Source organism: Salvia splendens, chromosome 20, assembly GCF_004379255.2.
Source record: "Salvia splendens isolate huo1 chromosome 20, SspV2, whole genome shotgun sequence".
Lineage (NCBI taxonomy): Eukaryota > Viridiplantae > Streptophyta > Magnoliopsida > Lamiales > Lamiaceae > Salvia > Salvia splendens.
Window position 1 is genome coordinate 26,420,639 of NC_056051.1, and position 23,125 is coordinate 26,443,763.

Below are 23,125 nucleotides of genomic sequence, written 5' to 3' on the forward strand. Positions count from 1 at the left end.
TTTATCTACACCTATTTTTTATTCAATATAATGTGAAAATAAATATAAAAAGTTTTTGATAGACTTGTGAGATGATATAATTACAAAATACTCCCTAAATCCAGTGTAATATGAGAGTTTATTATATTTCATTTTCACTAACTCATTCGACTCACACTTTATTATAAAATTAATATTTTGAGAAATATTAATTTTGAGAAATATAAAGTATATTTGAATAAAGAAAATAGTGGAATGCGACTCTTTTTTATATATTAATTTTATATGGAGTAAAATTATGAATGGAATGTAAAGTATACTTATCATTAAACGAAAAAAATGAACCGATTCCTAATAACGAATGGAGAAAAACGGCAAAACGAAACTTCTAATTTGCAGAATGTAAGTCATATAGCAACATAGTGTGGAGGCTAGCACATTAGATTAGAGCCTCGTGGAAGGTTAAATCGGGAAAGGCCCACATTTCATTTCTATCACACAACATTTCCATTTTCCTCTGATCTGCACCACACACTAATTCACCAACACCCTCTCTCTCCCTCTCTCTCTCACACACACAGACATATACACGCACTTACATATATATATATATATATCTCTCTCAACATTGTTTCGCCTTATATATCGCAGCTCGGAGCTTGCCTTCAGATGCAGCTTCCTCCGCCAGCTCCCTTCAACCTCCATTGCGCCTCCGCCGCATTCCCGCCGCCGATTCTCACTGCAATCCTCTTCAAAACCTTCGACTATTCTAAATCCTCCTCCAATTTTCGTTGATCTACTGGTGAAGATCGACTCATCAGTCGCCATACTTCAGTAATGCACCTTTAATTTAACCATTTCCCCTCGATTTTCCGTCGGCTGGAGCAATTATCTAGTTGAATCTGCCAGCAATTTAATCAGACTTCCCCAATTTTGGTGCAAACTGTGCATAGACGAAGTGGTCAGGCAAATTGCAGTTGTGAGAGAGAGAGAGGGAGAGAGGCTATTCGAAGGAATGTGTAGATTGAAGGACTGCGAAGAGAGTGATGGAGTACGTACTAAACAAGCCCAACAGCAGTAAAGCCCAAGAAAGAGTATCAGTTCGGCATGACTAAAGAGTTCAGTTCGGCACAACCAAAGAGTTCGGCCCCAGCCTACAGCTCGGTAAAAGCCAACCAATCAAACTCTGCTCTCAGGTCGGCATCAAGCTCTACTCTCAGATCGGCAAAAGCTGCTCGGCAATAATTCAGCAGTTCGGTCTCAGTATTCGACCGAACTGGGAGATAGTGGACTCATGCAGAACCTTCACGACCTCCACTACACCCACGATCTATTTAGTGGTGTCAAGCAGTCATTAACTCATGCAGGATAGTGGACCCATGCAAGATCGCCACGATCTCCACGACATCCACTACCTAGTAAATAGCTGCATGCCACGATCTTGGTCCTTTGTATAAATAGAACCTAGATCAGATAGATAGGGTTACATTCTCTCGATCTCTAGAGATAAAATACAAAATAGCAAGTCTGTATTGTAAGCTGTAGAAAACAGATCAAGCAATACAACTCTGCCCTCTTTTCTTCCCGTGGACGTAGATTTACCTCAGTAAATCGAACCACGTAAATTCATTGTGTCGTGATCTGCATCTTCCTGCATTCACTAACATCAGAAATTCGCCGACTCATCACTGGCGCCGTCTGTGGGAAACAGAGAACCAAATTTGTGATAAAGCGAATTTTTGACCCTTTTTCCACCCCAAAAAAAAAATGCATACCAGATCACATAACACCCATAATACCGTTCGTGATAACCGTGAGGAAGCTAGTCCAGCTCGCAGGTCTGAAAAACGGCCTCGGGAGACATCTACCTCCGGTTCTCACGAAGAAGGAACAAGCCCCTCCAGGAGTCATCGCACCGAGTCTTCCCAGCAGCCCGATTTAAATGAAGCTGTCAAGCTGTTCTTGGCCGAGAAGCAGGAGGAGTTCTTAACCTTCCTGCAGAAGAGCCAACAGCCGGAGAAGACAACGACGGATTCTCCCTCCTCATCTAGGCATGAAAGTCACTACCGCAGTAGTGACGTGTCTTCCAGGAGAAAGAATCCTCAACCCCGACATGTTCCTGTTCCTCCTCGGTACCGGAACCACAGGAGAACTCCATCTCCTCCGTACCGAAGAGATGTCGGGTTCGCCATGTACGGAGCATTAAAAACTCCGTTCTCGGACGATATCACCCGAACTCCTTTGCCGCGGAACTACCAAACTCCGTCGATAACCTATGACGGACTCGTGGATCCTCATGATTTCTTGGGGCGCTATCAATATAACATGGCGAACCAGGGTCTCAACGAGATCCACATGTGCAAGCTGTTCCCCGAGCTGCTCATCGGGAACGCCAGAAGGTGGTTCGACAGCCTTCCTCAAGGCAGCATTAGATCCTACCGAGATCTAATGGATGCTTTCCACAGGAGGTTCTTTCAGAAAGCGGAAGCCCGGATCACTTCGGCTCAGCTGCTTTCTATTCGTCAAGGTCGCGACGAAAAAATCAGCGACTTTATGACAAGATTCCACAAGGAATGCCTGCAAGTAGACGATCTCAACGATCTGCTTGTCATCTCGGCATTCCAAAATGGAATCCTGCCTGGAGCTCTCTACAGGAAGCTCGTTGAGTGCGGTCCGCAGACAGCTCAGGAAATGTGGGACATTGTGGACCAGTACTCCCGGGCCGATGAGGCAGACCGTCGCAAACGGTCGTTAGACAGCTCATCGTCCCGAGGAGACAGAAGGAAGCCCGATCATAGCGATCAGGGGCATCCTCGCCGGACTCCATTTGAAAGAATTCAAAGGGCTCCGGTGCAAGACAGATTGGGACCCCGTCTCAATCCCGAGAAGCCGCCCGCTCAGTTCGTACCGCTGAACAAGTCAAGAGCGGAAATTTTCGAACTACATTCCGATATGTTCGAAAGACCAAAGCGGATGACGAAATCAGCCGCGCGGCGACCTCAGGATCAATATTGCTCCTTCCATCAAACCCACGGTCACGATACCGAGGAGTGCCGAGATTTGGCTGCAGGTATTGATGTTCTTGTGAAAACAGGAACGTTAAAAAAATACCAAAGCAAGCAGCCGAAAAAGAACAAAAGGCAGAGAGGTGCGAACTGCAATCCTCAGGATCCGAAAAGACATGAGGATCCCGAAGACGACGACGAGCCGCAATATGATGGAGTAATCCTGACTATTGATGCTCTCCCTGCCGGGAAGACTAAGTCGTCCCTAAAAGCAGAACGCAGAGGTTCCAATCAAGAGGAGCCAACACATAAAAGGCTGAAGAAAGACGAAGTGATTACATTTTCAGACGCCGATCCCGTCCCAGCCATCTCTCCTCACCAAGACGCTATTGTCATTCAAGCCGGAGTGGCAAACAAACTGATCCACAGAGTATTTGTGGATACAGGAGCGTCAGTCAGCATTCTTTTTAAAGAATGTTTCGATAAAATGGAAGTGGATCCAGCTCGGCTCAGTCCGGCTCCACTTCCTCTAAAAAGTTTCGCCCAGGAGGACACCCGCCCTGAAGGTATTATCAGCCTTCCGATCACGGTGGGAAAAGCACCTACAAGCTCCAATACGATGATCGAGTTCTTTGTGGTGAAAGCTAGGTCCCCGTACAACATCATCCTGGGGAGAGACTGGCTCAACACAGTTCGGGCCGTTTGCTCTACTTATCACCTCACCATCAAGATCCCCACTAAAAGTGGGATAGCGGTCATCCGAGGTGATCAAAAGAGGGCAAAAGAATGTCTGCAGATTGCGCTTAAAAGTGCCGAGCAATCAGTTCGGCACCATCAAGCATAGCAATCACAGCAACCGGAGTCAAAGGCAAGCGAGATGACCGAAGTCACTTCAGAGCCGAACTCAATGACCGTTCAGTTATACGAAGATGATCCATCCAGAACGGTCAAGATCGGCTTCGCAGGAACGCCTCTACTCCGGGAAAAGACCATTCAGCTCCTCAAGGAGTACAAAGATGTCTTTGCATGGTCTCCGTTGGACATGACCGGAGTGCCCCCCGAGGTAATCACTCATCGGTTAAATATTGATCCTTCAATCCGGCCAGTAAAACAGAAGCAAAGACTCTTTGCGGCAGAAAGAAGCCAAGTCATCCATGACGAAGTCCGCCAATTACTAGAAGCGGATGTACTATTCGAGGTGAAATATCCTTCCTGGGTGGCCAATCCTGTGATGATCAAGAAAAAAGAAGGAGGATGGCGGATGTGCATAGATTTTACCGATCTAAACAAGCACTGTCCTAAAGATTGCTATCCCCTTCCGAATATAGATAAAAAAGTAGAAGCTTTGATCGGCTTCGAAATTTTCTGTTTTCTTGATTTATACAAAGGATATCACCAAGTATTGATGGATGAGAGTGACGCTCCGAAAACAGCTTTCATTACCGATTTCGGCATTTTCGCTTATAAAAAGATGCCATTCGGTTTAAAGAATGCCGGAGCCACTTATCAAAGGATGGTAGACAAGCTTTTTCGGCACCTGATCGGAAAGGAGGTCGAAGTGTATGTTGACGATATCGTCGTCAAAAGCAAAAGCACTTCGGAGTACGAGCACAACCTCAAGTCCACTCTCAACGTGCTCAAGAAAGCCAACCTCAAACTTAATCCCCAAAAGTGTACCTTTTTGGTAGATTCGGGAAAGTTTCTGGGTTGTTGGGTTTCAAAGGACGGACTCAAGGCAAACCCCTCAAAAGTTCAAGTCGTTCAGAACATGGCAATGCCGAAGTCCATACATGACGTGCAAAGGCTAACCGGATGTCTAGCCGCACTGAATCGATTCCTTTCCCAAGCAGCCGAAAAGCAACTGCCGTTCTTCAAGGTGTTGAAAAAGGCACCAAAGTTCGAGTGGGGAGCCGAGCAGAAAAAGGCCTTTGACGAGCTCAAAAGTTATCTAGCCGAGCTTCCTATTCTATCTGCTCCAACCGAAGCCGAAGTAATATTCTTATACTTAGCGGCTTCAGATCAAACCATCAGCGCGGTGCTTGTACGAGAAGAAGGCCTAAAGCAGTTTCCCATCTACTTTACAAGCCGAGCATTAAGAGGTCCAGAAACAAGGTATCAACCTCTGGAAAAAATTGCTCTGGCGCTAGTAAATGCAGCAAGGAGACTGCGGCCATACTTCTATGCTCACAAGGTATGCGTCTTAACCGATCTGCCTCTTCGGCAAGTTTTGACCAAGCCAGAAGCATCAGGCAGAATCGCCAAATGGGCCATAGAGCTGGGAGAACACTCAATCGAGTACCTACCTCGGAAAGCCATCAAGGGACAAGCCTTGGCAGATTTTCTTGCAGAGGCCAAGTTCGATCAAGCAATCCCTGTCATTGCCGAACAGAAAAATTCTACCAATGCCGAACTAGCACAGCCCTCGGAATCCGAAGTAGAGCCGCCAGACTGCTGGAGCGGATTCGTAGATGGAGCTTCAAACAAGATGGGAAGTGGAGCTGGTATTTTACTCGTCGCTCCCGACGGACACGAGGTAACCTACTCACTTCGGTTCCTATTCCCCACTACTAATAATGAAGCCGAGTACGAAGCCCTCCTGGCCGGACTCCAGTTAGCGCAAAGTCTGCTCGTCAAATCTCTCAAAGTCCATTGTGATTCACAAGTCATAGTAAATCACATGTTGGGTACAAGTGAAGCCCGTGACGAGAGAATGAAGAAGTATTTGGACAAAGCGCAAAACCTCAGCCGAAGTTTCTCCTATTTTCGGATAATCCGTGTTCCCAGAGCGGAAAATAGCCGAGCAGATACCTTAAGTAAGTTGGCCTCAGATCCGAGCTCAAAGGCGGAAGAATTAATGCATCGAAGCATTGATGAAGCCGAGGTACATTCAGTATCCAGCTCGCCGAACTGGATGACGCCGATCTTGCAGTATCTGGATCAAGGACAATTGCCCGAGGATAAGAGAGAAGCTCGGAAGATCACATGCCGAGCACTTCGGTACGAACTTCATGAAGGAGTCCTCTTTAGAAAGTCTTACCTCCAGCCGTTATTGCGGTGCGTAGGACCAGAAGAGACGGACTACATCCTCAGAGAAGTTCATGAAGGATCGTGCGGCAGCCACATCGGAGCTAGAGCTTTAGCTAAAAAAGTTCTAAGATGGGGATATTATTGGCCAACCTTGGTACAAGAAGCAGTGCAGCTCGTCAAGACATGCCCGAAGTGCCAAATCCATGCAAATATCCCAAGGATGCCGCAGACCGATCTATTCACTATGCAAAGCCCTTGGCCTTTCATGCAATGGGGCATAGACATAGTGGGACCACTTCCTCAAGCTCCTCGGCAAATGAAATTCCTAATCGTTGCCGTGGACTACTTTACGAAGTGGGTGGAAGCTGAACCATTAGCTACGATAACGAGCTCGAAGGCATTGGATTTCGTCTGGAAGAACATAGTGTGCCGATTTGGCATACCCCACATCCTCATCTCGGATAACGGGACTCAGTTCACCGACAAGACGTTCAAGAATTGGTGCCAAGAGCTGAATGTTCAACAGCGGTTCACTTCGGTCTCTCATCCACAAGCAAACGGACAAACGGAGGTAACAAATCGTATCCTGGTGAAAGGGTTAAAAGCTCGGTTAGAACAAGCCAAAGGACAATGGGTAGAAAATCTCCCTCAAGTCCTATGGTCCTACCGAACTACACCCACAACCTCCAACGGTGAAACTCCGTACAGTCTTGTGTACGGCACTGAAGCCGTGATTCCGGTGGAGATCGGCGTACCCAGTCCCCGAACTCTAAATTTCTCCTCAGAAATGAATGACGACGGACTGAGAGCCGAGCTAGATCTTGCCGAAGAAAGAAGAGAATTGGCATGCATAAAAGCAGCCAAGTACAAGGAGCAAGTAGCCCGGTATTACAACCAAAGGGTGAAGAAGCTACAATTTCAAGTGGGAGATCTCGTCTTGAGAAACAACGAAGTAAGCCGAGCAGAAAAGCTGGGCAAGCTCGAACCCACATGGGAAGGTCCGTATCGGGTGTCAGAAGTCCTCGGCAAAGGGTCTTACAAATTGGCTCACATGTCAGGAGAACAGGTACCCCGAACATGGCACATTTCCAACCTCAAAAAGTTCCATTTGTAAGAGACAGTCCGGTCAGTCAGTCTTGAGTCTTGTTCAGTCAATGTGCTTTATTTGGTTTACTTGGTCTTTATTTGTCTCTGTGCGTTTTGTCTATATGCGTTTTGTCTGTCTCTGTGCGTGTCGTCTCTTACAAATGTTACTGAGGTATCTTGTTCTTCGAAGGCTGATCCCCTTCTTTGAACATATACAAGCTAAACAATTGTGAGTCAAAGCTTCTACAGAAGATACATGACCACAATTCAGCTTAAACAAGCAGTTCGTCTGAAACGAGCTGCAATAAGCCAACGATTGTGAAGTCCAAGCTTCTAAAGAGGATACAAGACCACAATTCAGCTTAAACAAACACTTCGTCTGAAACGAACTGCAATAAGCCAACGATTGTGAAGTCAAAGCTTCTAAAGAGGATACAAGACCACAATTCGGCTTAAAAATCAAGCACTTCGTCTGAAACGAACTGCAACGAAAGTCCGATTCTCGCGATAAAACTTGCCTGAATTAGGACAAGGGAAAGTCCGATCCACGCGATAAAACTCGCCAAATTAGGACACAAGCTTAGTCCGGTCAAAGATGTTTATTTCATCAGACCAAAGACAAGTCCAGTCAAAGATGTTTATTTCATCAGACCAAAGACAAGTCCAGTCAAAGATGTTTATTTCATCAGACCAAAGACGAGTCCGGTCAAAGAAGAGTTCACTTCATAAGACCGAGGACAAACATCAACTTACCCCGTACCTTTATTCAGAATGCCGAACTAATTCACTTCGCTTTCCGGGGGGGGGTAGTGATGGAGTACGTACTAAACAAGCCCAACAGCAGTAAAGCCCAAGAAAGAGTATCAGTTCGGCATGACTAAAGAGTTCAGTTCGGCACAACCAAAGAGTTCGGCCCCAGCCTACAGCTCGGTAAAAGCCAACCAATCAAACTCTGCTCTCAGGTCGGCATCAAGCTCTACTCTCAGATCGGCAAAAGCTGCTCGGCAATAATTCAGCAGTTCGGTCTCAGTATTCGACCGAACTGGGAGATAGTGGACTCATGCAGAACCTCCACGACCTCCACTACACCCACGATCTATTTAGTGGTGTCAAGCAGTCATTAACTCATGCAGGATAGTGGACCCATGCAAGATCGCCACGATCTCCACGACATCCACTACCTAGTAAATAGCTGCATGCCACGATCTTGGTCCTTTGTATAAATAGAACCTAGATCAGATAGATAGGGTTACATTCTCTCGATCTCTAGAGATAAAATACAAAATAGCAAGTCTGTATTGTAAGCTGTAGAAAACAGATCAAGCAATACAACTCTGCCCTCTTTTCTTCCCGTGGACGTAGATTTACCTCAGTAAATCGAACCACGTAAATTCATTGTGTCGTGATCTGCATCTTCCTGCATTCACTAACATCAGAAATTCGCCGACTCATCAGAGAGCAAGCGGAGGAGGAAGTGGGGGATAATGGGGCTCAAAACGGCGGCGTTTGCTGGCGACAAGCTGGAGAAGCTGAGAAACAGTGGCGTCGTGTCGCGATCGAGGATGAAGCTTTGGATAATCAGAGCGACTACGTCGATTTTGGTGTGGACTTGCTTAGTTCAGCTGACGGCATTGAGCGAGACTCGGGGGCTTCGTGTTTTGAAGGGCTGGCCGTCTTGCTTCTCGCAGGAATCGGCGGCGGCGGCGGCTTTGGATGCTCAGTCGCATCTAGCGAGGGTTTTGCCTCCAAAGAGTGAGTGTCGGTTGTGTTTTATCTCGATTTGGTAGGAAAGGGGTTTTGTGAATCTAGGGATTTTAATGGTGGATTTGATTGTTTTTTGTGTTTTCTATTTCCGTGTGGATGCGTTTGTTGATGAATTTGGAGCTTGATTGTGTTTTCTTCCATGCTGCATTGATTGCTGTGCCTCATTTATTGATTTTGTAGTTATGGAGGAGGTCGTTAATTTCAATGGATTTAGTTCACAAAACTTGGTTCATTAATTAATTTCCAGAGATGATGAACTATTTTCTTCTTACATTGGTGAAATTGATTGTTGTTTCTGTGCTTTGATTATCACCTTCATGCTCTTGTAGTTTGTGAGCTTGTTTTCTGTGTTTTATACTAATGAATTGACTCAGAAATGATTCAAAAACCATATGTTTCTTATAGGGGTTTACAAGAACAACGGTTACTTGATGGTTTCGTGCAACGGAGGGCTTAATCAAATGCGTGCTGCGGTGGGTAACTTTCCTTGACAGTAATAGAGATTGAGCTCCACGAGCCTCGTTTAGGCTTTTAGGTTCCTTCTACCTCGAATGGCTGTGTAACCTCGTCTTTTTTGCTTGCAGATATGCGACATGGTTGCCATTGCAAGATATCTTAATGTTACATTGGTGGTTCCTGAACTTGACAAGACTTCGTTCTGGAATGATCCTAGGTCTGTTTGCTGACGCACATGAATATCCATTCAGTTATTCTATAGCTGCTTATTTCATTCACGTGTCTTGAAAACATGCTTCGCCAGCCTAAATAGAGATGTTTTGAGTGTTTGCAGTGAGTTCGAAGACATATTTGATGTCGACCATTTCATTACATCCTTGAGAGATGAAGTTCGGATACTCAAGGAGCTGCCTCCGAGGCTCAAGAGGAGGGTCGAGCTGGGGATCATCTATACCATGCCCCCTGTTAGTTGGTCAGATATTTCGTACTATCACAATCAGGTCTGTGTTGCTCTTTGTTTTCTGCTCTTCCAGATTACAAGTTTATTCATCTTTCCTTCTTCTTGCTTGCAGATTCTTCCACTGATCCAGAAATATAAAGTTGTCCATTTGAACAGAACAGATGCTCGGCTTGCCAATAACGATCAGCCTATGGACATTCAGAGGCTCCGTTGCAGAGTTAATTTTGGTGTTTTGAGGTTTACACCTCAGATAGAGGAACTGGGCAGAAAAGTCATTAAAATTCTTAGGCAAAATGGTCCATTCATCGTGCTTCACCTGAGATACGAGATGGACATGCTAGCCTTCTCTGGTTGTACACAGGGTTGTGGTGCGGACGAGGTGGAGGAACTAACACAAATGAGGTAATGATTTGGTCCATACTTAAAGTATCGGAATACTGATTGTGTCGTAGCTAACTTGCATATTATTTTAAAGATACGCCTACCCGTGGTGGAAAGAGAAGGTTATAGATTCTGATATGAAAAGGAGAGAAGGTCTATGTCCTTTGACACCTGAAGAAACTGCCCTCACGTTACGGGCACTGGACATTGATCGTAATATCCAGATTTACATAGCTGCTGGGGAAATCTATCGAGGAGAAAGAAGACTTTCTAGTCTCAGAGCATCATATCCAAATCTGGTGAGGAAATATACCAGCTCTGTTATAAGCATTAGTTTTTTACTTGTATGGTTTGATGTATTCATCATCTCCTTTGTCTATATATAATAGGTGAGGAAGGAAACATTGTTGGACTCTTCCGACCTTAGGTATTTCCAGAATCACTCGTCTCAGATGGCGGCTCTTGATTATCTCGTTTCCCTGGAGAGTGATATCTTTGTTCCCACGTACGATGGCAATATGGCTAAAGTCGTTGAAGGGCATCGCAGGTATGATCGGTTGTCATTGTTTTCTGTACAATGCCTATAGTTGAATATCTGTTGAACTCTTTGATGAAACTGTTGTGTTTTCTCGTTCGGGTATTAGACATCTTGGATACAAGAAGACCATTTTACTCGACAGAAAGCTGCTAGTCAAATTGATAGACAAGTATAACTCCGGGTCACTGAATTGGGATGAATTTTCTACTGCTGTTAAAGATGCTCACGCTGAACGCATGGGAAACCTGACCAGGAGATTAGTGATTCCCGACCGACCTAAAGAAGAAGATTACTTCTACGCCAACCCCTACGAGTGTTTGGAAACGCAGAGTGAAGACGAACCACAAGAACTGACTAGTATTTGAAACCTTGATACAAATGAGGAGCTGTGCGATGGATCGGGATCAGAGCGGAGCGAGAAGATCGATCTCAAAAGGGCGGGTTTCGATTGGAAGGGCGCTTACAGAAAGGCCACAAGAGGGGGTTTGGGAAGTGCTACTTGATGAAGTTGTTCTTTTTATCCAACTCAATAATTACAATTCTTGTATAGAGAAAATCCACCCTCTCATTTCAATGCGGTTTATATCGACTCCTCTGCATTTGTACACAGAGAAGCAAATATAGATTTGATTTTACTGCCAAACTCTCAACCCTCTTTCCTCTCATTTTTCTCATAATTCTCTTATTCTTTTCAAGATCTTGATTTGTTCTTTTGTAATGTAAAATTTGACTATGTGTCTGTTACATATTTTATACGTTTAATTTTTGTGATCTGGGATCTTTTTGTTTTTTGTCCTGAACCACATCTATTTATTTTATTATTCTCTAGTTTGACTAATAATTTTAGTTCAAATGATGTCAACATCATTTTGAGAATGTTGCTATGATTCATCATGGAATTTCATCTAGCGAGTATGAGATCACATTTAATGTAAAACAATGCAAAAAAGTCAGCTTGACATTTTCCAATTATTAAATTTGAATATATAAGCAACAAAGAATGTCAAATGTCATCGTGATATTTAAGATATTTTATAAATATAAAGTGCATTATGTATATGTACACATGTATACTATAGTAGTAGATATAATGATCATGCTACATAATTATTAAGCCTACAACTCTCAAGAGAATTCAAAAAATATAGACACAATGTGTATATATTGAGTAGTGAAGCTATTTCAATAACATGTGTAGGTATATATTTTAAAGCATCAATACATTGTGCAATGTACATACATTGATTATTGCAACATCTAAAAATAATTAACCAAATATTTATATTCGAATGGTGAGGACGACGATTTTTTAGAATAAAAAGAAAAAGAAAGGACAAATGGTTAAGGGGAGAAGTGCAATATCATGCTCATATAATTTTATATTGTTGCTAAATAATTGAGGATGCTAGATTATAAAATTATTGGCCTCGTTTATCCGGTAATTAATGCTGATCAAAGTCTTCAGTTATTATTAAAATTATTTTATAATTGGGCTCTATGACCTATATCCTTGTCATGATTTGGCTTTTACAACTTGCAATTAAAAAATTATTAAAAAACAGATTTTTCAAACCTCTTCATGTAATCAAGAATTAGTAACGTATTAATTTTAAGTAAATTAATTTTATTCAAATAAGATGGATGTGTGACGACAGGTGGTGAAGATGTCGATAAATAAATTCAAAACTTGTTTTAATTATTTGGATTAAATCTTTGCCATTTGTCGATAAATCCGTGAACACCAATAACATTTCTTTAACTTCAAATATTCTTAAGAAATACTGTACTAGTATAATCTAATTGAAAATGGAAAAAAATTAGTGGACCACTCAACGATCAAATAACTTTGTGCAAATTAGTTAAATAGGATTGTGGGTTTATTCGAGAATTTAACTTGGTCGATCCCAAGAAGAAAATGTTTTTGCTTGAAATTCAACTATGATTTGAAGTATGATCCAAGAAATTTGCTTCGAGTATACAAATCATAATAAATTTATGTAAAAAGATATGATATGATGATTAAATTAGGTTTAAGTAGAATGGTTCCTTTGAGAGTACACCATAGCTGGATCAGAAATGAAAATCGTTGCTAAATTAATTTAAAAATTGCGACAATTCGAATAAAGGAGAATAAATTAATGATTTTTTACCTTCACTTCAAAGTAAATAGGCTCCACCATTTTCCAACGATAAATTGCCTAGTTGTATTTATTATAAAAAACAAATTATCCACGAGCTATATGCCATACTCAATGTTATATGCATCAATTTTAATTCATTTCATATAAAGGAAAAATAGTGTAAATATTATATCTTGTCCCAGATACTGGTGGAAAAACATGTAGAAAACAACAAAAATACATGTACAATGGTTCCTGAATCTGGCATTACCGAAAAAAATGAACAAATACAACTACTAAAGAATAATACTATACCGCTTCAGCTAGGCCTTCAGCTAGTCCTTAGTTTCTTCGCAGCACGACCTGGCTCCTTCCCGGTTGAAGAAGAACGAGGTAAGGTGGCATCGACTTCATCCTCCTGCCATGATTATGGTTTTATCAAGCTATTCGAGTTTTAAATAACACGTGAGGAGAAGAAAAGAAAGCCGTCTACTACCTTGGAGATGAAGGTTGAAGAATGTGTGATGCTGTTTGCTTTCTTCCCCAGGTCGATTTGTACTGAGATGCTGGCCTGGGATAGATCCACTCCGGATCTCTGTAACGCTTGTGTAAGAGTGTTCAACAGCCTGGCATGTCGAACATGCTAAGTTAAACCGGGATTTTAAAAATTTATCGTTTCCTGAAGACGTGCATGTCAAGAGCAAGCGCTCACTCACCCTTGGGAATAAACACTAGAGATGTTGATCGTGCCACTTTCAATGGTGATGCCCTGTGGAGGCCATGTCATAGTTTTCTCCACACCGGATGCCTGTTTTGGTGAGATTGGGGAAGCTGGAACGCTTGCTGTCCTACTACCAAGAGTGAAGATGTTTGGGTTCATTGGTGAATGAAGTGTCGCGGCCTTGGATGTTGACTCGGGCGGTTGAACCACTCTTTCTCTCAAAGTAGTGGCAGTGCTTAAGTCTGAGTCTACTAGGTTTTGACCGCTGGTTGGCAGGCTGGGGGAGACAGCAGCTTTGCTGTCGTCGAACTTCTTGCCATAAACTGACGCTGGAGCTGAATCAGTGCTTGTTCCTCGCACACGTTCTACATAACCTTCGTTCCTCTGCTACAAAGTTTTGAAAGTCAGCAATCATGTTATTTTGCTCTGCAAACACTATAATTTTGGAATGGCAATTGCTTTTAAAACACAGAAATTGAGAGGAGGAAGCCATTTAGTTATTGCAATTGCTGATTGTTAATATAAACTTACCCATTGCATCATTTTGGATGGCTCATGATTCCAGATGTTATAGGAACTGTCATATCTGGTTACTTTCTCTTGTAAAAACTGAATGTACTCGACAACCTGTAAACGTTGTACACAACCTCAGTTTTGAAAGTTGATGAATCCCATCTTAGTATAGACGGATATTTTTTTTAATCTGCGCTTACCTCTAAGAGGAACGATGCCTTATCTCTCTTCTGGTCACTATTAGGAATGATCTCTCTCAGCCTCTGAAATCTGCGGAGCACCAAAAACTATCTTAGAATGTAGGTTTTCAGAGATGCAGGATTGTTTTTGTGAGACACTTCTGATGAATATTTCTACTTTCCAAAAGGATTGAACATTTTATTCCAACAAATTCAAAATATTTTTTCTGCCTAAAAGCATAGAATAGTACTTCTCAAGAAAGATGTTTGAGAATTCAAATTCCATTTAGTAACAAACTAGCAAACAGACATCCTAGTTTCAGAAATAAGAACAGAGAATGTGGAATGGAACTGAAAATCATGTTAAGCTGAGATATGATAAATTTTGTTAAAAATAAGTCTAATTTTAGGACATTGAGATAATAGGTTGTTATAATACTCTAGACGACGTGAATAGATTTAGTGAAACTTGAAATGGCGAGGGCTGAGAGAAACATGCCTGTCATTAATCTTGCTCCTCCTTCGTTGCTCTGTAGCTGAGTGTTTAGAGCGTGGCGTATTAGGCTTCTGATCCATAGTCTTTGCTTCAACTTTCACAGACATATTACCTGTAAAATATGAATATTATTATAATGCAGACAGGTTACAAGTTATTTTAAATGAGAAAAACAAACCTTTCGAGTGGGGTGATGGCTCTTTCTTGATGGTGAACTCTTCTTCTTCATCATCATCGTCGTCTTCTTGGTCATTCTTAGCTGATGTCATTATCATATCCATGAAACTCTGGTTCTTCTGAGATGATGATGGCCTGAGAAGACACAATAAAGTCCAAATAATGAGATAGAATTATAAATTACAGTATCATATGATCGGAAAAAAATTGCTCGAAACAGTGATGGCCAGAGATTAGGAAAAAAAAAGACAAACTGGAATAAAAAGTCACTGACTGAGAAGATGAGAAAGAGCTGAAGTTTGTGGCGGCGTGCTTATGGTTAGAAGAGGACTGTGATGGCTTTTCGAGGAATGGCGCCCATTTCCCTCCAACCACATTAACACCTGCTTCTGTTAATCATGAACAATACCAGCAACAGTAAAAATTCAAACTAGTGTTTTCACAATGATCAAATAGAGTCCTATCTAATCTATAACTGGTGAGGGACAGGGACACCTACAAGCATGGTAGAACAAAATTATTTCCATATATAAGTCCTGACATAAATTGGAAGCCCAATATCTATATGAACATGTCCATATTGCACCAAGCTTGGATAACCTTATTATGAAGCAACAAGTTCTCATCCCAAAGAAGGAACGCTACGATTGCTATGATCTAACTAGTGAGTAAGTACAAGTTGAAACAGCTAATTTCACAAGAGTCCCGACTAAAAAATGTACTAACAGTTTCTTGTTGAAAAGTAGTCACTGAATCTGCATTTTAAGAATGTAACCAACCAAATGTAACTAAACATACCTCGCAGAATATGTCTTTCAGTAACACTATTCTCCTTCCCTGTCTTTCCCTTTTTAACCGCAGATTCATCCCATAGAGTGAAACTACCTCCTGAGTGAGAACTGCAGTTTGAGTTTTCGTCAGTCCTGGTCGTATTACTCGGCTGAGTAAACAAGCCCCCCTCAGGTTTTAACACCGTTCGATTGAAATAAGAGATGCTGTACGTCCCAATGCCACCGGGAAGAAGATGCTCCCCTGAGGCCGGAGGAGCTGGCGCTGGAGGCCTATCGACAGCAGCCACCCCAGCTTTAATATCTTCTTTCGTCGTTGTCACATGCTTCCCTACCCATTCCAACGGTTGCAAGAAGTCGTGCGTTTTAAGGTAGCCACCTACAGTTTCCGTATAAATGATTGGAAAGTATTAACCGGTAGTATGATTCAATGGCTGAAGTTTTGGAATAATCAATCTATCAATAGAAATGCATCCATGAAGTCTTGCAGATTACAAGATATTAACACATCTGCCATGCCTAGTAATAAATTCTGTCCTTTTCACACACCCTTATTTCTAAATTCATTTATTACACATTTTTATTATCTTGGAAGAGGAGATGGCACTAAAATAAAAGCCCTTTCCATGGAAAGAAAAAACAGAAAAAGTATATATGATCTCATACTTTTATTTATAACCAGATTAAATTCTTGTACTACTAAATTCAAAAAAGGCTACACATGAATACCACGAACTTTAAAATTGATTTATTACACTTTTTGCCTGTGATATTTTATAACTGCAGTAAAATCAAAACTGAATCCTTATCGGGGTCCATTAATAAGGTAAAAACATGTACTCCACAGTTTAAACTATACAGATCAAAATTCACAGCAACACATTTTTTAAATAAATTTACGAATAAACAACACTGACCCAATTCAACACACATACACGTATCCTACACATAGATTTAATGGAAAAAATATTAAAAAAATTGTAAAATTCTGAATTGACGAAAATGGGAGGAAGATGAGCTCATCACGGAGTAGGTTCTAACGTGAGCCTTTTTGGAATTAGCAATGTCAGCCAATCCAAGGGATGGCCCACTCCTAAAGACAAATGCCCGGATCTAACATGTGCCGATGGGGTCACGGGTGCATTTACTGCGCCACTCGTGGTTGCCCTCGCAATATAATTTCCTATTTTCTTTTCCCCACCAACAATATTAATCCCCTTATTTTACCACTGCCCCACCAATTTTTCACTTATTTTTTTCCGATTCCTTTTTCTCTTTACTTTTCCATTCCATATCTTTTTCTTCCTCCAATTAATTTCAATTTTAAACCACACAACCTAGGTTTTGCCCATCATCATCAGCCTATAAAAAGTAGTAGTAATATAATTAAGTTTGTAATTTACTCAAATATAAAGAAAATATACTGTTTGATAGTCAAATTTGGAAGATATATTTAATTGATAGAGAATGAATAAGATCGGACCGATCAGCTTTTGTATAATATGGAACGAGATTTATTTATTTAATTTTGAAGCTTTTTTCCTGAATTAATATCTCATAAAAAATCTCCAGAGTTTTTTCCTGAATTAATATTTGAACTGCAGCATGCAAATAGAAACAAAATATACGAAAATTCTCCACGGAAATTGAGATTGAAAATCGACGAAAAAATAATGTATGTACCTTGCGAGGGAGACGGATCTTGTTGGCTATGTGCAGGTGATGACGAATACAGAGAGAGAAAATCATGAGTCGCCTTTCTTCCTGTTGGCGACAAAACTGAATCATCACAGAAATCCCCAAAATATAAACAATCACACTAACCAATCCAATTCCCCCCAGAATTTCAGCTACGAATTCGCAGTTTTACCTTCAGCTCCAATCGGCAATTCCATGTATACTTCTGCACCTTTTTTTCTGTCGCATAAAATTCGAGCTCCGAATCAGATCCGCCGAAGATCGGAGGCGCATTCGCCGCTTCTCTCTCAACAAATCCTCTCCGACAATTCAGCTCCAATTCAGATGAACATCATCAGCATGACTTCCTCCGCCTTCACAGAATCTGCAGCTGGACACAATTTCAACTGAATCACACGCAATTCAGCTCAAAACAATGAAAAAAGCAGCAAAAAGAGGAGGCGCTGAACTTGAATCCAGATTCATTCACGCACACATAAAAAATTAGGATGAGAAACGCATAATTCAGCTCCAGATTCTGGAAAACAGTGGTTTTAAGCGGGATCGGTGGTAGGTCCAGCTCGAATCAAACACAATTCCCTAACAAAAGGAGGTACAGAGAGTTTTTAGAGAAAGAGAGAGAGATGGATGTGCGTTTCTCTCTCTAAAAACTTTCTCATCTGTAGATGGAGAAGTCTCCTTGTTTTATTATACACATTTCACACAAACACACACATAATATTTATATATGTGTGTGTGTATATGTAAGCAGAAAATGGTGGTGGGGCTTTATAGTGCTTCGTCTTCGTTTTTGTATTTTGGGAATAAACGGCGTTTAGTTAACGGCGTTGCGGCGGTGTAAACGGCGTTTGGCAGATTATTTTTTTATTGGGAAATGGAGGTTTGTAAGGGATTTTGTTGATCCCGATTTACCTTTGTTTCCTAATTAAATAAATCTGTTGGACTTTGAGCCATATTAATGATGCTATCATTTATATATTCTTCAATTTTCATTTAAATATTCTTATAAATCACATGTCAAAGTTAGGGATAATTGCACTTTTTAGTATTAAATGCTGTGATGTTATTGTATATTACTATTCAAAAGATTAAGTTTAAATAAATGACATAAAAAGGATTATTGGTATTTTATTTTAAAATTATGTCATGTGTTTAGATATTGTCAACTCTATGACACATTAATGAAAATTTTAGCATTAACACAAAATAATGCTGCAATATTTTTTATCGGGTGAAAAAATATTTTGTATTCCACTGAAGCAATAAGTTTCCGATATTTAAACAAAGATGGCAAAAATGTAAAAACGAAAACTTTTTGTTCCAAAATTAGATATCGGTGAATCATTTTGTATGAATAATATAATTATCTACAATCATTTTGTATCTTCGCACGTGCAAACTGCCGTCACGTGACTCGCCACTTCTCTGCTGTTACACACACGGCAATTACTTACAATCACACTTAACGTCGTTGACCTCAAATTACTTTCATTAAACATTTGCATTAATAAACCCCAAACATAACATCATTACTGCACAGATCCCAATTCACAAATTTATCCTATTTCCTTTTAATTTAATAATACTCTTATTAGTTTTAATTCCATTTCTTGTCGGTGCCTTTCATAGTAAATCCAAATTTCTGACAATAGTTTAAGAAATAACAACTCATAATTATTACTCAATCCTATGATTTTAATTCAGAATCCAGTTTTCGAAATTCAAGTACTTGTCTTATCTTATGTACCATTCATTTGTCTTCCAACTTAAAATAAATCTAATTTCTGATCGTTTCTTTTTTATTTTCATTGATGTTATATTTCAAAAAATTATCTAGCATTTTAGTACAGTATTTAATCAGTAATTGAGGGAATATATTAGTCACATTGAATAAAATTATCATGACTATTACTTAACATTGTCTCAAGATTAATTATCATATCTAATTCACCTAGTCCAACACTATGTAGTTGATTCGATCCTATTTAATTTTAACAAATTGACCATTTACTATAACCAATCCAAGAAACAGAATTCATGGGATTAAAATTTTCCTCTTACTCTATACAAGATGCCATTCTGACTGTAATAGTTGAACCACCAATGCTTTTTTTTAATGAATTCTAAAAAAAATCCTCTCAAAACTCCATTTTATTTAGACAAAATAAAATAAATTTGAGGAAAAATAAAGAGGATTCACAAGGAGAAAACCCACAAAATATTTGTCTATAATAATCCAAACACAAAACAATTCATAACATGTCTAAGAATGAAATACAAATGCTGAATTAACACGGAAATGAAAACAAAGACGAAAATTTCAAATTCTGATTAGACGAGAAAAACTAAGCGTCAATTGAATTACGAATTTACATAATCTGTAAACCTGTAAAACAATTGTACTTTTTTATCCCTAAACCTAACAGATAAATCTAATTCAATAGATTAATAAGTTAGAATTTCATTTTACAAATTTAAAAATAAATAATTAATCAAAACAAAAAAAATGATACGAAGGTGCCACTATGTATGCGAGGGAGCAAAATATAGGAATATTTTGGTAGGAAAGAAGAAAAGTCACGTGTTGCCTCCTTCCATCACCCACGTGCTCCCCTCTCTTCTCTATCTTTCTTTTATCTACCTTTTGTATTTATAGATGTAAAGACACCTCTCCAAATTTTACTAGGCTTCCCATTAATATATGTGTAGTAAATTGGTGATAAATGAATCAAATAAATTTTACTAGGCTTCCCATTAATATATGTGTAGTAAATTGGTGATAAATGAATCAAATAAATTTTACTAGGCTTCCCATTAATATATGTGTAGTAAATTGGTGATAAATGAATCAAATAAATTTTACTAGGCTTCCCATTAATATATGTGTAGTAAATTGGTGATAAATGAATCAAATAAATTAGGTGGCATGTTCCATCACCGTCCATTTTTTGGGTTAATTGATACACCTTACTATATTTATGTATGTCTCATTATCTCAAAGAATTATTCCGTATTATTTAAATTTTAGTAGTAAAATTGTCTAGCCATCTACAGTTCAAAAAATATTGCTATATTGGCTAAGTAATAATCATTTTACTACGTACTACTATTTCCTGATTTCCGAGAAATGAAGAAATCAATATATATGGAATAAGTATTATTTTACTTATTAATAGTAGTAATATTTATAATAAAAATTTTGAAAAGAGAAATATGTTTATAATACTAGTACTATAATCTTTGTATGGAATCTTGTGCGGCAATAATTAGGCAATTATATGAAAAAAAAGCATGGTGGAGAAATGGATGTTTAATTCCGACAATAAAGCTAAGCTTTCACATTAACAAATACTTTAGAATTTAATTAATGGTATAAATGGAATAGGGTTAGAAACTTAGAACAGCCTGGCATAAATAAATAAATACACTTTCTTGGAATCAAAGTTTGCTAGAACATGGCTGATGGAGTACGTACTAAACAAGCCCAACAGCAGTAAAGCCCATCAGCCTAAAGCCCAAGAAAGAGTATCAGTTCGGCATGACTAAAGAGTATCAGTCCGGCATGACTAAAGAGTTCAGTTCGGCACAACCAAAGAGTTCGGCCCCAGCCTACAGCTCGGTAAAAGCCAACCAATCAAACTCTGCTCTCAGGTCGGCATCAAGCTCTACTCTCAGATCGGCAAAAGCTGCTCGGCAATAATTCAGCAGTTCGGTCTCAGTATTCGACCGAACTAGGAGATAGTGGACTCATGCAGGATTTCCACCTCCACTACACCCACGATCTATTTAGTGGTGTCAAGCAGTCATTAACTCATGCAGGATAGTGGACCCATGCAAGATCGCCACGATCTCCACGACATCCACTACCTAGTAAATAGCTGCATGCCACGATCTTGGTTCAATGTATAAATAGAACCTAGATCAGATAGATAGGGTTAGACTCTCTCGCTTTCTAGAGATCAAATACAAAATAGCAAGTCTGTATTGTAAGCTGTAGAAAACAGATCAAGCAATACAACTCTGCCCTCTTTTCTTCCCGTGGACGTAGATTTACCTCAGTAAATCGAACCACGTAAATTCTCTGTGTCGTGATCTGCGTTTTTCCTGCATTCATCACCACCAGAAATTCGCGGATTCATCACTGGCGCCGTCTGTGGGAAATCAGAGAACCAAATTTGTGATAAAGCGGATTTTTGACCCTTTTTCCACCCAAAAAAAAAAAAAAATGCATACCAGATCACACACTACCCGTAATACCGTTCGTGATAACCGTGAGGAAGCTAGTCCAGCTCGCAGGTCTGAAAAACGGCCTCGGGAGACATCTACCTCCGGTTCTCACGAAGAAGGAACAAGCCACTCCAGGAGTCATCGCACCGAGTCTTCCCAGCAGCCCGATTTAAATGAAGCTGTCAAGCTGTTCTTGGCCGAGAAGCAGGAGGAGTTCTTAACCTTCCTGCAGAAGAGCCAACAGCCGGAGAAGACAACGGCGGATTCTCCCTCCTCATCCAGACATGAAAGTCACTACCGCAGTAGTGACGTGTCTTCCAGGAGAAAGAATCCTCAACCCCGACATGTTCCTGTTCCTCCTCGGTACCGGAACCACAGGAGAACTCCATCTCCTCCGTACCGAAGAGATGTCGGGTTCGCCATGTACGGAGCATTAAAGACTCCGTTCTCGGACGATATCACCCGAACTCCTTTGCCGCGGAACTACCGAACTCCGTCGATAACCTATGACGGACTCGTGGATCCTCATGATTTCTTGGGACGCTATCAATATAACATGGCGAACCAGGGTCTCAACGAGGTCCACATGTGCAAGCTGTTCCCCGAGCTGCTCATCGGGAACGCCAGAAGGTGGTTCGACAGCCTTCCTCAAGGCAGCATTAGATCATACCGAGATCTAATGGATGCTTTCCACAGGAGGTTCTTTCAGAAAGCGGAAGTCCGAATCACTTCGGCTCAGCTGCTTTCCATTCGTCAAGGTCGCGACGAAAGAATCAGCGACTTTATGACAAGATTCCACAAGGAATGCCTGCAAGTAGACGATCTCAACGATCTGCTTGTCATCTCGGCATTCCAAAATGGAATCCTGCCCGGAGCTCTCTACAGGAAGCTCGTTGAGTGCGGTCCGCAGACAGCTCAGGAAATGTGGGACATTGTGGACCAGTACTCCCGGGCCGATGAGGCAGACCGTCGCAAACGGTCGTTAGACAGCTCATCGTCCCGAGGAGACAGAAGGAAGCCCGATCATAGCGATCAGGGACATCCTCGCCGGACTCCATTTGAAAGAATTCAAAGGGCTCCGGTGCAAGACAGATTGGGACCCCGTCTCAATCCCGAGAAGCCGCCCGCTCAGTTCGTACCGCTGAACAAGTCAAGAGCGGAAATTTTCGAACTACATTCCGATATGTTCGAAAGACCAAAGCGGATGACGAAATCAGCCGCGCGGCGACCTCAGGATCAATATTGCTCCTTCCATCAAACCCACGGTCACGATACCGAGGAGTGCCGAAATTTGGCTGCAGGTATTGATGTTCTTGTGAAAACAGGAACGTTAAAAAAATACCAAAGCAAGCAGCCGAAAAAGAACAAAAGGCAGAGAGGTGCGAACTGCAATCCTCAGGATCCGAAAAAGCATGAGGATCCCGAAGACGACGACGAGCCGCAATATGATGGAGTAATCCAGACTATTGATGCTCTCCCTGCCGGGAAGACTAAGTCGTCCCTAAAAGCA

General features: G+C 40.9%; 2 protein-coding genes across 6 annotated transcripts; one reads left to right on the top strand and one right to left on the bottom strand.

The window, feature by feature from the left end:
* Window positions 1-589: 589 nt before the first annotated feature.
* Window positions 590-11,467, top strand: LOC121782936 (rhamnogalacturonan I rhamnosyltransferase 1-like). Its single transcript, XM_042180945.1, has 9 exons — window positions 590-1,017; window positions 8,551-8,849; window positions 9,267-9,334; window positions 9,446-9,534; window positions 9,652-9,817; window positions 9,890-10,179; window positions 10,253-10,457; window positions 10,548-10,705; window positions 10,803-11,467. Exons 1-9 carry the CDS (start codon window positions 995-997, stop codon window positions 11,059-11,061), a joined length of 1,557 nt encoding a protein of 518 aa, XP_042036879.1. The 5' UTR covers window positions 590-994; the 3' UTR covers window positions 11,062-11,467.
* Window positions 11,468-12,954: 1,487 nt separating this feature from the next.
* On the bottom strand, window positions 12,955-18,108 carry LOC121780541 (transcription factor BIM1-like). Of its 5 annotated transcripts, none has more exons than XM_042178124.1 (12): window positions 17,862-18,108; window positions 17,561-17,752; window positions 17,374-17,454; window positions 15,701-16,069; window positions 15,177-15,291; window positions 14,904-15,037; window positions 14,729-14,837; window positions 14,251-14,320; window positions 14,069-14,164; window positions 13,533-13,924; window positions 13,313-13,442; window positions 12,955-13,234 (listed from the first exon to the last, which is right to left on the bottom strand). In XM_042178124.1, the coding sequence occupies exons 2-12, from the start codon at window positions 17,583-17,585 to the stop codon at window positions 13,148-13,150; spliced, it is 1,608 nt and encodes a 535-aa protein (XP_042034058.1). In that variant the 5' UTR covers window positions 17,586-17,752; window positions 17,862-18,108; the 3' UTR covers window positions 12,955-13,147. The 5 variants fall into 5 exon arrangements, with proteins under 5 accessions (XP_042034058.1, XP_042034055.1, XP_042034057.1 ...); XM_042178121.1 differs by having other exon boundaries at window positions 17,561-17,758; XM_042178123.1 differs by having other exon boundaries at window positions 17,838-18,108.
* Window positions 18,109-23,125: the final 5,017 nt, after the last annotated feature.